Below are 15,473 nucleotides of genomic sequence, written 5' to 3'. Positions count from 1 at the left end.
TGAAAGATAAACGCAGAGGAGTCGTTTTGATGGAGAACAGCGACGCTGTGCGCATTGGTTTGCGTGGCACATATGAACAGGAATTTTAGTATTAAAATACAACCACTAAATACTCTGAAAAACGCAATATATAAAATAAAACCGTTTTCATGAGATGGTAAACGACTATAGATTTTATATCAAGTCACAACATTGTCAAAGTACAATATTCATTGGCATTCAACTGAAATAAAATAAACTGAAGAGAAAATAAATAAGTATATATATATATATATATATATATATATATATGTGTGTGTGTGTGTGTGTGTGTGTGTGTGTGTGTGTGTGTGTGTGTGTGTGTGTAAACACATCCATTTGGCAACATAAACACTTTGTCTACTCAAAAGCGCACACAGAAGCAATCGGACGTTTAGTTAGTTTCTAAGTTTCAAAACTGTACTGTACAAAGTGATTTTGATAGGGCCTGTTACAGTAACCTTTAAAAAGTAAGGTTTTATTTTCTCACCTGTAGAGTAGATGCAGCAGAGTCGCTGGTCTCGGTCAGTCCTGTGCTCCTCGGTATACTGGACACGATGTATCTCGCTCCCTTTGGCACAGGCTGCCTGACCACCAGCTTCCCTTTCCTCGTCTCTGCTAGAAATAAACTGTACCAGTAGGCATCGTTGGAGACCAGAGTGGAATCCGCGATGGTCGAGTTCCTCTCGCTGATCACACTGTTCCTGCACGGAGGAGCCGCTTTGCTGGGCTTCGCTTTCTGACACTTCAGCACGATGGTGACCAGTATAGTGATGAGTAAAAGAAACGACACAGAGCCCAGTCCGATCACCAGATACAGGTTCAAATCGGAGAAGATGTCATATTCCAGAGGCACCTCAGTGTAGGTTTTAAGGGCGGTCTCCACCGTGGACAGTTTGATGGTGACTGTAGCAGAGAGCGCGGGCTCTCCGTTGTCCTTGGCGATCACCACCAGCCGCTGGTCTCGCGAGTCTCTGTAACTGAACATTCTCATGGTCCGGATCTCTCCGTTGTATTGATCCAAGCTGAATAATGTGGCGTCCGTGTTCTGGAGGAACTGGTACGTGATTCGAGAGTTGTGCACTGAATCAGAGTCTATGGCGATGACTTTGGCTATCAGAGTTCCTTTATCGGTGGATCTCGGGATCTTCTCCTTCACCTCCGAGCCGTGCGCGCGCCACGGAGACACTATAAGCGGTGTGTTGTCGTTCTGATCCATGATAATAATGTGAACGGTCACGTTACTGCTGAGCGGAGGAACACCAGAGTCTCTGGCCTCGATGTGGAAAAGAAACTCCTTCTCTATCTCATAGTCAAACGTCTTTAGCGCGTAAAGATTGCCGTTCTCTGGGTTAATGGAGAACAGCATGGACATGGAGGTGTTCGCTATTTCCTTCTCTATTATGAAATAAACTAGATACTGATTTTCGTGGAGATCTGGGTCTATAGCAGTTAAAGAGCTCAGTGAAGCTCCAGGCGCGTTATTCTCCATAACAGGTATCGTGTAGAATGTCTGTGGGAACTGAGGAACATTGTCATTAACGTCCAGAAGCTCTAAAGTTATAGTTTCATTATCAGATAACGGCGGGTTGCCCCTGTCAGTCACGGTAATAGTGATGTCATATTCTGGAACTTTTTCACGGTCTAACGGTTCTGAAACTAATAATTCATAATAATTTTCAGAGGATTCTTTGAGCGCAAAAGGTAAATCATCAGAAATATGAATATCTACCTGTCCATTTTCTCCTGAGTCTTTATCACTCACACTAACAACTGCAATTACTGTATTTACAGCTACATCTTCTTTAACCTGACTCTGAAATGACTTAATCGAAATTTCTGGGTGATTGTCATTCATGTCGGTAATTATAATGGATAATTTACATTGGCCGGATAATGGATGTGTTCCTTTATCTGATGCTATAACCTCCATATCATAAATTCGAAAGTCTTCATAATTAACCATCTCTTTCACTCTAATTTCACCACTCTCAGGATTTAAACCGAAGGCTTTCTGTGTCTTTTCTGATGTATAGAGACTAAATGAATACACAAGGTCGGCATTAGAACCCTCATCTAGATCTGTTGCATTTAATTTAACGACCAGGCTGCCTATGGGTGAGTTTTCAGTTAAATTGATGGTGTAGCTCTCTTGATCAAATTTAGGGGCGTTGTCATTTGCATCCAGCACACGAACGATGATACTGGCAGTGCCTGAACGTGGAGGGACTCCTCCATCCACTGCGGTCAGTATCAGATTATGAACAGCTTGGGTTTCACGATCTAGAGCCTTTTTTAAAATTAAGTCTGCAAATTTAGAACCGTCCCTCCCAGACTGAATTTCAATATCAAAGTGCTCGTTTTTGCTTAGATAATACGTTTTAACCGAGTTGGAACCGACATCAGAATCCACCGCATTACTGACAGAAAATCTCTCACCTGCTGGCGTAGATTCAGTGATATCTAAATTGATTGTGTCTCGTCTAAAATGAGGATTATTATCATTTATGTCAGTGATTTCTAGCTCTATGTAAAATATTCGCTCAGGGTTCTCGACAATAACTTCCATTTTTAAAAAACAAGTCGTTTTGGCAGGACACAGATATTCACGATCAATCTTCTCTAGTATGTACAGCTCACCTCTGTTTTTGTTTATGGCGAGGTATTTCTTACTAGCAATCACATCTAATCGGACGTTTCGTTTAATCAAAGTCTGCACGTCAAGCCCCAAATCAGTGGCTAAATTTGCCACCACAGATCCTACTTCCATCTCCTCTGGAACAGAATAATGAGTAACAGCCAGAGCCAGCTGAAAACCCGCTGATAAAAGAAAAAACAGCGAGACATACCTCCTCCATGACCAGGCGTTCAAATCAGAATCCATTGTCTGATCAAGTGATTATGATGCAAGGACGAAGCAGTTCATACAGCAACAAAGCATTGGATCTGACTCCAAAAATGAGATGCAGAGAGAACTGTTAAAGAAGGGATGAAAGACGAAAAGTTTCCTCGATGTACACCGCAATATTTTGTCTAAAACCAGAGACGCACAAAACAAGGGTTCATCGCGAAACGTCCAACTGTGATTGTGACGTTGAAATTACGCTTGCAATGATAGCCTATACTGTGAGATACAATTCGTGAGACTACAGCGCCACTTCGCGCACACACAGTGAGGTGCCTCAAAAATTGTGCACAAGTTATGTTAAAACACACTGACAACCTATTAATTTATCTATATTTTTTATAATACATTTTTTTTTTGCATAGTTTAAAAATAAAAGTTAAATTATTTAAATATTCTTACCACAGAATGTGTGTTTCATGAGAAATAATGCATGTGCAAAAATTATTCAAAACGTAAGCTTTAAAATGTGATCTCACCTGTAGAGTAGATGCAGCAGAGTCGCTGGTCTCGGTCAGTCCTGTGCTCCTCGGTATACTGGACACGATGTATCTCGCTCCCTTTGGCACAGGCTGTCTGACCACCAGCTTTCCTTTCCTCGTCTCTGCTAGAAATAAACTGTACCAGTAGGCATCGTTGGAGACCAGAGTGGAATCCGCGATGGTCGAGTTCCTCTCGCTGATCACACTGTTCCTGCACGGAGGAGCCGCTTTGCTGGGCTTCGCTTTCTGACACTTCAGCACGATGGTGACCAGTATAGTGATGAGTAAAAGAAACGACACAGAGCCCAGTCCGATCACCAGATACAGGTTCAAATCGGAGAAGATGTCATATTCCAGAGGCACCTCAGTGTAGGTTTTAAGGGCGGTCTCCACCGTGGACAGTTTGATGGTGACTGTAGCAGAGAGCGCGGGCTCTCCGTTGTCCTTGGCGATCACCACCAGCCGCTGGTCTCGCGAGTCTCTGTAACTGAACATTCTCATGGTCCGGATCTCTCCGTTGTATTGATCCAAGCTGAATAATGTGGCGTCCGTGTTCTGGAGGAACTGGTACGTGATTCGAGAGTTGTGCACTGAATCAGAGTCTATGGCGATGACTTTGGCTATCAGAGTTCCTTTATCGGTGGATCTCGGGATCTTTTCCTTCACCTCCGAGCCGTGCGCGCGCCACGGAGACACTATAAGCGGTGTGTTGTCGTTCTGATCCATGATAATAATGTGAACGGTCACGTTACTGCTGAGCGGAGGAACACCAGAGTCTCTGGCCTCGATGTGGAAAAGAAACTCCTTCTCTATCTCATAGTCAAACGTCTTTAGCGCGTAAAGATTGCCGTTCTCCGGGTTAATGGAGAACAGCATGGACATGGAGGTGTTCGCTATTTCCTTCTCAATTATGAAATAAACTAGATACTGATTTTCGTGGAGATCTGGGTCTATAGCAGTTAAAGAGCTCAGTGAAGCTCCAGGCGCGTTATTCTCCATAACAGGTATCGTGTAGAATGTCTGTGGGAACTGAGGAACATTGTCATTAACGTCCAGAAGCTCTAAAGTTATAGTTTCATTATCAGATAACGGCGGGTTGCCCCTGTCAGTCACGGTAATAGTGATGTCATATTCGGGAACCCTTTCACGGTCTAACGGTTCTGAAACTAATAATTCATAATAATTATCAGATGATTCTTTGAGCGCAAAAGGTAAATCATCAGAAATATGAATATCTACCTGTCCATTTTCTCCTGAGTCTTTATCACTCACACTAACAACTGCAATTACTGTATTTACAGCTACATCTTCTTTAACTGGACTTGAGAAAGATTTGATGGAAATTTCAGGATGATTGTCATTCATATCTGTGATTAATATCTTTACTTTGCACTTTCCAGAAAGACTATTAGCACCTTTATCTGTTGCTATAATTTCCATATCATAGATCCTGAAATCCTCATAATTAATCATTTCTTTCACTCTGATTTCACCATTGTTAGGATTCAGACTGAATGTCTGCTGCGTTTTCTCTGATGTGTACAAACTATAAGAGTAAAGTAAATCTGAATTTGAGCCCTCGTCTTTATCTGTGGCGTTTAATTTTACTACAAGGCTTCCAATAGGCGAGTTTTCTGTTAGATTTATAGTATAACTGTCTTTATCGAATTGAGGGGCGTTGTCATTCGTGTCCAGAACGCGCACAATAATGCTAGCCGTGCCAGAGCGCGCGGGGACTCCTCCATCCACAGCAGTGAGGATCAGATTATGTGAAGCTTGTTCTTCTCTGTCTAAAGGCTTTTTCAGAATCAAATCAGCAAATTTTGAACCATCCCTCCCTGTTTGGATTTCAATGTCGAAATTTTCACTCTCACTCAAATAATAAGTTTTTATCGAATTCGAGCCAATATCAGGATCCACTGCATTACTGAGCGAGAATCTCTCTCCGGCTGCTGTAGATTCTGATATATCCAGACGGATTGTATCCCTCCAAAACTGCGGAGCATTATCATTTATATCCACAATTTCTATTTCAATGTTAAACATTCGCACAGGATTTTCGAGTGTGACTTCCATTTTGATAAAACATGTTGTTGCTGTTTTTGTTGTACAGAGATATTCTCTATCCATCTTTTCTAATATATAGAGCTCTCCTGTTTCTTTATTGACATCAAGATATTTTTTGTTAGATCTAATATCGAGACGCATTTTTCGTTTGCTCAGTGTTTTCACATCCAGTCCCAAATCTGACGCTAAATTTGCCACAACAGAGCCTTCCTCCATTTCTTCTGGGATGGAATAGTGCGTAACACAGGACGCGGTGTCCAAAATAACGGAGAAAAACAGAAGGACCATCACATACCTCCAAAACTGTGACTTTACCCATCCCTCCATTCTGCAACGTTCGAGATATTTGTATTCCTCGCGATAATGAAATGATCGGGAAACGAATGGGACACACAACGAAGCTCTTGTCATGGCGCGCTCCTTTGTGCGCTTTCCACCTATAGAAACCTGTCATGACGACTGTGATTAATATGACCAAAACCGTTTTCTTAGAGAACAGCGACGCTCAGTGAGTTTGGCCTGAACATACACAATAAAAAGAGAACAGCCTTGCATTCAATAAGTATTCTTCTTTTTTCCGCGTTATTTATATTTTATGTAGTTTGTTTGTTTGTTTGTTTGATTTGCTGTTTTATTAGATGCCCGAGAAAAATGTGTGATAATAACCCTCAAAATAACAAATGCAAAGGACAAAAATTGACTTTGTAAAAAAATTAATAACAGAAGAAATTAAAAAGATTAAAATATGAGAGCAAAAAAAAAAAAAAAAAAATCCTCTTATATTTTCTCAACCTGACAAACAAGGATTATGGTCTAGCAGTGCGCATGCGCCACATCTTCTCTAAAAATCTAAAAATGAAATTGTGCCTGAAACGTCATGTAAATGCCTTTTTGATTATTGATGTGGATTTTCTCACCTGTAGAGTAGATGCAGCAGAGTCGCTGGTCTCGGTCAGTCCTGTGCTCCTCGGTATACTGGACACGATGTATCTCGCTCCCTTTGGCACAGGCTGCCTGACCACCAGCTTCCCTTTCCTCGTCTCTGCTAGAAATAAACTGTACCAGTAGGCATCGTTGGAGACCAGAGTGGAATCCGCGATGGTCGAGTTCCTCTCGCTGATCACACTGTTCCTGCACGGAGGAGCCGCTTTGCTGGGCTTCGCTTTCTGACACTTCAGCACGATGGTGACCAGGATAGTGATGAGTAAAAGAAACGACACAGAGCCCAGTCCGATCACCAGATACAGGTTCAAATCGGAGAAGATGTCATATTCCAGAGGCACCTCAGTGTAGGTTTTAAGGGCGGTCTCCACCGTGGACAGTTTGATGGTGACTGTAGCAGAGAGCGCGGGCTCTCCGTTGTCCTTGGCGATCACCACCAGCCGCTGGTCTCGCGAGTCTCTGTAACTGAACATTCTCATGGTCCGGATCTCTCCGTTGTATTGATCCAAGCTGAATAATGTGGCGTCCGTGTTCTGGAGGAACTGGTACGTGATTCGAGAGTTGTGCACTGAATCAGAGTCTATGGCGATGACTTTGGCTATCAGAGTTCCTTTATCGGTGGATCTCGGGATCTTTTCCTTCACCTCCGAGCCGTGCGCGCGCCACGGAGACACTATAAGCGGTGTGTTGTCGTTCTGATCCATGATAATAATGTGAACGGTCACGTTACTGCTGAGCGGAGGAACACCAGAGTCTCTGGCCTCGATGTGGAAAAGAAACTCCTTCTCTATCTCATAGTCAAACGTCTTTAGCGCGTAAAGATTGCCGTTCTCCGGGTTAATGGAGAACAGCATGGACATGGAGGTGTTCGCTATTTCCTTCTCTATTATGAAATAAACTAGATACTGATTTTCGTGGAGATCTGGGTCTATAGCAGTTAAAGAGCTCAGTGAAGCTCCAGGCGCGTTATTCTCCATAACAGGTATCGTGTAGAATGTCTGTGGGAACTGAGGAACATTGTCATTAACGTCCAGAAGCTCTAAAGTTATAGTTTCATTATCAGATAACGGCGGGTTGCCCCTGTCAGTCACGGTAATAGTGATGTCATATTCGGGAACCCTTTCACGGTCTAACGGTTCTGAAACTAATAATTCATAATAATTATCAGATGATTCTTTGAGCGCAAAAGGTAAATCATCAGAAATATGAATATCTACCTGTCCATTTTCTCCTGAGTCTTTATCACTCACACTAACAACTGCAATTACTGTATTTACAGCTACATCTTCTTTAACTGGACTTGAGAAAGATTTGATGGAAATTTCAGGATGATTGTCATTCATATCTGTGATTAATATCTTTACTTTGCACTTTCCAGAAAGACTATTAGCACCTTTATCTGTTGCTATAATTTCCATATCATAGATCCTGAAATCCTCATAATTAATCATTTCTTTCACTCTGATTTCACCATTGTTAGGATTCAGACTGAATGTCTGCTGCGTTTTCTCTGATGTGTACAAACTATAAGAGTAAAGTAAATCTGAATTTGAGCCCTCGTCTTTATCTGTGGCGTTTAATTTTACTACAAGGCTTCCAATAGGCGAGTTTTCTGTTAGATTTATAGTATAACTGTCTTTATCGAATTGAGGGGCGTTGTCATTCGTGTCCAGAACGCGCACAATAATGCTAGCCGTGCCAGAGCGCGCGGGGACTCCTCCATCCACAGCAGTGAGGATCAGATTATGTGAAGCTTGTTCTTCTCTGTCTAAAGGCTTTTTCAGAATCAAATCAGCAAATTTTGAACCATCCCTCCCTGTTTGGATTTCAATGTCGAAATTTTCACTCTCACTCAAATAATAAGTTTTTATCGAATTCGAGCCAATATCAGGATCCACTGCATTACTGAGCGAGAATCTCTCTCCGGCTGCTGTAGATTCTGATATATCCAGACGGATCGTATCTCTCCAAAAGTGAGGAGCATTATCATTTATATCCACAATTTCAATTTCAATGTTAAACATTCGCACAGGATTCTCGAGTGTGACTTCCATTTTGATAAAACATGTTGTTGCTGTTTTAACACTGCAGAGTTGTTCTCTATCCGTCTTTTCTAATATATAGAGCTCTCCTGTTTCTTTATTGACATCCAAATATTTTTTGTTAGATCTAATATCGAGACGCATTTTTCGTTTGCTCAGTGTTTTCACATCCAGTCCCAAATCTGACGCTAAATTAGCGACAACAGAGCCTTCCTCCATTTCTTCTGGGATAGAATAGTGCGTAACACAAGACGCGGTGTCCAAAATAATGGAGAAAAACAGAAAGACCATCACATACCTCCAAAACTGTGACTTTACCCATCCCTCCATTCTGCAACGTTTGAGATATTTGTATTCCTCGCGATAGTGAAATGATCGGGAAAGGAATGGGACACACAACGAAGCTCTTGTCATGGCGCGCTCCTTTGTGCGCTTTCCACCTATAGAAACCTGTCATGACGACTGTGATTATTATGACCAAAACCGTTTTCTTAGAGAACAGCGACGCTCAGTGAGTTTGGACTGAACATACACAATAAAAAGAGAACAGCCTTACATTCAGTAAGTATTCTTCTTTTTTCCGCGTTAATTATATTTTATGTAGTTTTTTTGTTTGTTTGTTTGTTTTTTTTGTTTGATTTGCTGTTTTATTAGATGCCCGAGAAAAATGTGTGATAATAACCCTCAAAATAACAAACGCAAAGGACAAAAATTGACTTTGTAAAAAAAAATTAATAACAGAAGAAATTAAAAAGATTAAAATATGAGAGCAAAAAAAAAAAAAAAAAATCCTCTTATATTTTCTCAACCTGAAAAACAAGGATTATGGTCTAGCAGGGCACATGCTCCACCTCTTCTCTAAAAATCTAAAAATGAAATTGTGCCTGAAACGTCATGTAAATGCCTTTTTGATTATTGATGTGGATTTTCTCACCTGTAGAGTAGATGCAGCAGAGTCGCTGGTCTCGGTCAGTCCTGTGCTCCTCGGTATACTGGACACGATGTATCTCGCTCCCTTTGGCACAGGCTGTCTGACCACCAGTTTTCCTTTCCTCGTCTCTGCTAGAAATAAACTGTACCAGTAGGCATCGTTGGAGACCAGAGTGGAATCCGCGATGGTCGAGTTCCTCTCGCTGATCACACTGTTCCGGCACGGAGGAGCCGCTTTGCTGGGCTTCGCTTTCTGACACTTCAGCACGATGGTGACCAGTATAGTGATGAGTAAAAGAAACGACACAGAGCCCAGTCCGATCACCAGATACAGGTTCAAATCGGAGAAGATGTCATATTCCAGAGGCACCTCAGTGTAGGTTTTAAGGGCGGTCTCCACCGTGGACAGTTTGATGGTGACTGTAGCAGAGAGCGCGGGCTCTCCGTTGTCCTTGGCGATCACCACCAGCCGCTGGTCTCGCGAGTCTCTGTAACTGAACATTCTCATGGTCCGGATCTCTCCGTTGTATTGATCCAAGCTGAATAATGTGGCGTCCGTGTTCTGGAGGAACTGGTACGTGATTCGAGAGTTGTGCACTGAATCAGAGTCTATGGCGATGACTTTGGCTATCAGAGTTCCTTTATCGGTGGATCTCGGGATCTTTTCCTTCACCTCCGAGCCGTGCGCGCGCCACGGAGACACTATAAGCGGTGTGTTGTCGTTCTGATCCATGATAATAATGTGAACGGTCACGTTACTGCTGAGCGGAGGAACACCAGAGTCTCTGGCCTCGATGTGGAAAAGAAACTCCTTCTCTATCTCATAGTCAAACGTCTTTAGCGCGTAAAGATTGCCGTTCTCCGGGTTAATGGAGAACAGCATGGACATGGAGGTGTTCGCTATTTCCTTCTCTATTATGAAATAAACTAGATACTGATTTTCGTGGAGATCTGGGTCTATAGCAGTTAAAGAGCTCAGTGAAGCTCCAGGCGCGTTATTCTCCATAACAGGTATCGTGTAGAATGTCTGTGGGAACTGAGGAACATTGTCATTAACGTCCAGAAGCTCTAAAGTTATAGTTTCATTATCAGATAACGGCGGGTTGCCCCTGTCAGTCACGGTAATAGTGATGTCATATTCTGGAACCCTTTCACGGTCTAACGGTTCTGAAACTAATAATTCATAATAATTATCAGATGATTCTTTGAGCGCAAAAGGTAAATCATTAGAAATATGTATATCTACCTGTCCATTTTCTCCTGAGTCTTTATCACTCACACTAACAACTGCAATTACTGTATTTACAGCTACATCTTCTTTAACTGGGCCAGAAAATGATTTGATTGAAATTTCAGGATGATTATCGTTCATATCTGTGATCAAAACTGTTAATTTACATTTTCCAGAGAGACTATTAGATCCTTTGTCGCTGGCTATTATCTCCATATCATAGATTTTGAAATCTTCATAATTAATTCTCTCTTTAACTCGAATTTCACCAGTTTCTGAATTCAAATTAAACGTCTCTTGCGTTTTCTCAGATGTATATAAACTGAATGTGTATATTATTTCAGAATTTTGCCCTTCATCTAAATCTGTCGCATTTAGTTTAACAACAAGACTTCCTATTGGAGAATTTTCACTTAAATGTACAGTATAGCTTTCTTTATCGAACTGAGGGGCGTTGTCGTTTGTGTCTAACACTTGGACAATAATATTAGCTGTACCAGAGCGCGAAGGTACTCCGCCATCTACAGCAGTGAGGATCAGATTGTGAACTGCTTGCTCTTCGCGATCTAATGCCTTTTTCAGTACTAAATCAGCTAGTTTAGATCCATCTCGGCCAGACTGTATTTCGATAGTAAAATGCTCACTTTCGCTAAGATAGTAAGTCTTAATTGAATTAGACCCAATGTCGGAGTCCACTGCATTGTTGAGAGAGAAACGCTCTCCGGCTGGTGTCGATTCTGAAATGTCTAAATGCATGACATCTCGTCGAAAGTGCGGTGCATTGTCATTGATATCCAATATTTCTAATTCAATATTAAACATTCGAATTGGATTTTCGATTGTTGCATCGAGCTTCAGAAAACAAGAATTTGTAGTTTTGGATGGGCAGAGATATTCTCTGTCTATTCTTTCGACGATAAACAGCTCTCCTGTTTCTCTATTTATATCCAGATATTTTTTATTTGCTATCACATCTAAGCGCATCTTGCGTTTTGTCAGACTCTGTACATCCAAACCAAGATCAGCGGCTAAATTTGCAACAACAGATCCTACCTCCATTTCCTCAGGAATAGAGTAATGAGTAACAGCAAATGCTGAGTTTGATACGGAAAAGATGATCAGGAGTAACAAAACGTACCTTCTCAATTTTTGTGTGTCCATACACGGTGCCATTTTTATTTAAGATACAAGTCCAGTATAATCCAAACACGCAAACGAAATTGTCAATGAAAGATGCAGAGGAACAAAGAGACATACAAAGAGAGGAAGGAGAGATGATCACCCACTGCTAGCAGTAGACTGTGACGTTATGGCGACCAATAAGTCATTTCCATCTTGTGTATTGCTAGACAACAGCGACACTTTGTGCACGATGTAAAAACATCACGTTCAATATAGAGCCAACTCAGTTGAATTATTAGACAATAAAAAGCGAATATTGAACATATTGTTGGTGGGAAACAATGTCTCAATCATACCTTTTTTTTTTTTTTTTTTTTTTTTTTTGAGCCATCATTTGTCACCTTGAATTAAATAGCATATACATCTATATCATGTGGGATATTATATAACTGCAGGTACATTGTACAAATGTTGTTTTTTTGATTATTTTAATAATTTGGTACTCATTGTCATGGATCACAAGATGTTACAGCCCATAACAATATGATATTTTCTGTTTTTAAAAAAAAGTGTCTTATATAGCTGGAAATCTTGACTTCCTGTTGTCCGAATTAGTGTCAGTTTTGTTACTGTCAAACTCAATTACCAAGGTCAACACGGTCCCCTAGCATTACATATCTATAGCACGAGTTTATGTTTGTATGTGCTAATTATATGCTGAAATTACTTTTTGCGACGTGCAATGGGTAGGATTAGTGGTGTGGGGTAGTGGTGTATTTATATATATATATATATATATATATATATATATATATATATATATATATATATATATATATATATATATATATATATATATATATATATATATATATATATATATATATATATATAATATGCACGCGAGTGTTCAGCTATATAAGACACTTTTTACAGAAATAAAAGACAAAAATATTACATTGGTATGGCCTGTAAAAGTAATCCATAACAATGAGTACCAAATTAGTAAAATCATTAAAAAATATAACAATTTTAAAAAGCAGAAAAAAATGACTTTTGGACATCAAATGTACCTGCAATTATATAATAACCCATGTATGATTATATTTTCATTTATATTTTTATAATATGGTTTATTTTCTCACCTGTAGAGTAGATGCAGCAGAGTCGCTGGTCTCGGTCAGTCCTGTGCTCCTCGGTATACTGGACACGATGTATCTCGCTCCCTTTGGCACAGGCTGCCTGACCACCAGCTTCCCTTTCCTCGTCTCTGCTAGAAATAAACTGTACCAGTAGGCATCGTTGGAGACCAGAGTGGAATCCGCGATGGTCGAGTTCCTCTCGCTGATCACACTGTTCCTGCACGGAGGAGCCGCTTTGCTGGGCTTCGCTTTCTGACACTTCAGCACGATGGTGACCAGGATAGTGATGAGTAAAAGAAACGACACAGAGCCCAGTCCGATCACCAGATACAGGTTCAAATCGGAGAAGATGTCATATTCCAGAGGCACCTCAGTGTAGGTTTTAAGGGCGGTCTCCACCGTGGACAGTTTGATGGTGACTGTAGCAGAGAGCGCGGGCTCTCCGTTGTCCTTGGCGATCACCACCAGCCGCTGGTCTCGCGAGTCTCTGTAACTGAACATTCTCATGGTCCGGATCTCTCCGTTGTATTGATCCAAGCTGAATAATGTGGCGTCCGTGTTCTGGAGGAACTGGTACGTGATTCGAGAGTTGTGCACTGAATCAGAGTCTATGGCGATGACTTTGGCTATCAGAGTTCCTTTATCGGTGGATCTCGGGATCTTTTCCTTCACCTCCGAGCCGTGCGCGCGCCACGGAGACACTATAAGCGGTGTGTTGTCGTTCTGATCCATGATAATAATGTGAACGGTCACGTTACTGCTGAGCGGAGGAACACCAGAGTCTCTGGCCTCGATGTGGAAAAGAAACTCCTTCTCTATCTCATAGTCAAACGTCTTTAGCGCGTAAAGATTGCCGTTCTCCGGGTTAATGGAGAACAGCATGGACATGGAGGTGTTCGCTATTTCCTTCTCTATTATGAAATAAACTAGATACTGATTTTCATTGAGATCTGGATCTATAGCAGTTAATGAGCTCAATAAAGCTCCAGGTGCGTTATTCTCCTTAACAGGTATCGTGTAGAATGTCTGTGGGAACTGCGGTGCGTTATCATTGACATCTAGTAAATGCACTGTTATAGTTTCATTGTCAGATAAGGAAGGATTCCCTTCATCGGTCACAACCAGCATGATCTCATATTCAGGGACCTTTTCACGATCTAACGGTTCTGACACCAATAACTCATAGAGGTAATCAGAGGACTTGTTTAAAATAAACGGTAGGGACTTGTTCATTATAAGATTTACCTTACCGTTATCCCCCGTGTCTCTGTCACTAACACCCACCAGAGCTATAACAGTACCGACTGAGATGTTTTCGTCCACGGTGTTCTTAAGGGATTTTATGGTTATCTCGGGATAGTTATCGTTCATATCTTTAACATACACAGTCACTCTGCATTGACCGGAGAGTGGAACGGGGCCATTGTCTTTAGCCTCAACGAACATCTCAAATATTTTCATATCTTCATAATCAACTGTGCCCTTAACTGCTATTTCGCCAGTATTTGAATTCAACGAGAACATCTCCTGCGTTTTCTCAGAAGTATAAAGCGTAAATGAGTATGTAAGGTCAGCGTTTGGGCCTTCATCCTCATCAGTAGCATTTAATTTAATAACAACAGTACCAGCTGGAGAATTTTCGCTCATATTCAGAGAGTAAATTGCCTGGTCAAACTGAGGGGCGTTGTCATTTGTATCTTGCACGCGCACAATAATATTAGCTGTGCCAGAGCGCGCAGGGACTCCGCCATCAACTGCAGTGAGTATCAGATTATGAACAGCCTTCTCTTCCCTGTCTAGAGCCTTTGTGAGGACCAAATCGACATATTTTGTACCATCGCTACCAGAATGTATATCAACAGTGAAATGTTCACTTTCACTTAATTTATAGGTTTTGACTGTATTGGCACCAACGTCTGGGTCAAACGCATTGGGCAAAGAGAATTTTTCTCCTGGTGATGCGGACTCTGAGACATCTAGTTCAATCCTGTCTCGTCGGAAATGAGGAGCGTTATCATTAATGTCTGTGATGCCCAATTCAATATTGAAAATACGCAAAGGGCTTTCAATTATTAAGTCTAATTTTAAGAAGCAAGTGGTTTTCGTATTGCATAGAAATTCTCGGTCCATTTTCTCAACAATAAATAGCTCGCCAGTCCTTTTATTAACATCAAGATATTTTTTGTTCTGGAAAATATCAAGTTTTACCTCTCGCTGTGCCAGTCCACTAACATCCAGCCCCAAATCAGCAGCTAGATTTGCCACAACAGACCCGCGCTCCATCTCCTCCGGTATAGAGTACCGCGTCACAGACAAAGCCGTTTCCCATGTCGCCCAAAGTACAAAGAAAAACTGAACCCACCGTCTAACAGGCTTCATTATCAATTCCTGCAGAAGACACAAAATAACTCAGAAAAGATCAGTCAGATGGAGTTTCTAGTCGTGTTTCTCCTTGAAATACCCCTCGTGTTCAGTCTGCTTTGTAAAAATATTCCTATAATCATTTAAAAACGGTCCCGCTGAAAAGGATGGTGTTCTCAGTCCCAGGATTCTGGCATATGACAAAGTCCCTTTAAATTAAGCCCATGTGTG

At 41.3% G+C, this 15,473-nt stretch overlaps 5 protein-coding genes across 5 annotated transcripts; all 5 read right to left on the bottom strand.

Annotated features, from left to right (window-relative positions):
* Window positions 1-496: 496 nt before the first annotated feature.
* On the bottom strand, window positions 497-2,902 carry LOC137033075 (protocadherin alpha-C2-like). Its single transcript, XM_067405199.1, has one exon. It carries the CDS (start codon window positions 2,900-2,902, stop codon window positions 497-499), a length of 2,406 nt encoding a protein of 801 aa, XP_067261300.1.
* A 7-nt stretch (window positions 2,903-2,909) lies between these two features.
* LOC137033001 (protocadherin alpha-C2-like) lies at window positions 2,910-5,799 on the bottom strand. Its single transcript, XM_067405090.1, has 2 exons — window positions 3,403-5,799; window positions 2,910-2,993 (listed from the first exon to the last, which is right to left on the bottom strand). Exons 1-2 carry the CDS (start codon window positions 5,797-5,799, stop codon window positions 2,910-2,912), a joined length of 2,481 nt encoding a protein of 826 aa, XP_067261191.1.
* A 548-nt stretch (window positions 5,800-6,347) lies between these two features.
* LOC137032929 (protocadherin alpha-C2-like) lies at window positions 6,348-8,786 on the bottom strand. Its single transcript, XM_067404996.1, has one exon. The coding sequence runs from the start codon at window positions 8,784-8,786 to the stop codon at window positions 6,348-6,350; it is 2,439 nt and encodes an 812-aa protein (XP_067261097.1).
* A 562-nt stretch (window positions 8,787-9,348) lies between these two features.
* On the bottom strand, window positions 9,349-11,790 carry si:ch73-233f7.3 (protocadherin alpha-C2). The gene has a single exon (XM_067404876.1). The coding sequence runs from the start codon at window positions 11,788-11,790 to the stop codon at window positions 9,349-9,351; it is 2,442 nt and encodes an 813-aa protein (XP_067260977.1).
* Window positions 11,791-12,872: 1,082 nt separating this feature from the next.
* On the bottom strand, window positions 12,873-15,260 carry pcdhb (protocadherin b). The gene has a single exon (XM_067404759.1). It carries the CDS (start codon window positions 15,258-15,260, stop codon window positions 12,873-12,875), a length of 2,388 nt encoding a protein of 795 aa, XP_067260860.1.
* Window positions 15,261-15,473: the final 213 nt, after the last annotated feature.

Source organism: Chanodichthys erythropterus, chromosome 1 (assembly GCF_024489055.1).
Source record: "Chanodichthys erythropterus isolate Z2021 chromosome 1, ASM2448905v1, whole genome shotgun sequence".
NCBI lineage: Eukaryota > Metazoa > Chordata > Actinopteri > Cypriniformes > Xenocyprididae > Chanodichthys > Chanodichthys erythropterus.
The sequence above is the reverse complement of the archived record's forward strand: the minus strand, read 5'-3'. Positions and strand labels throughout refer to the sequence as shown.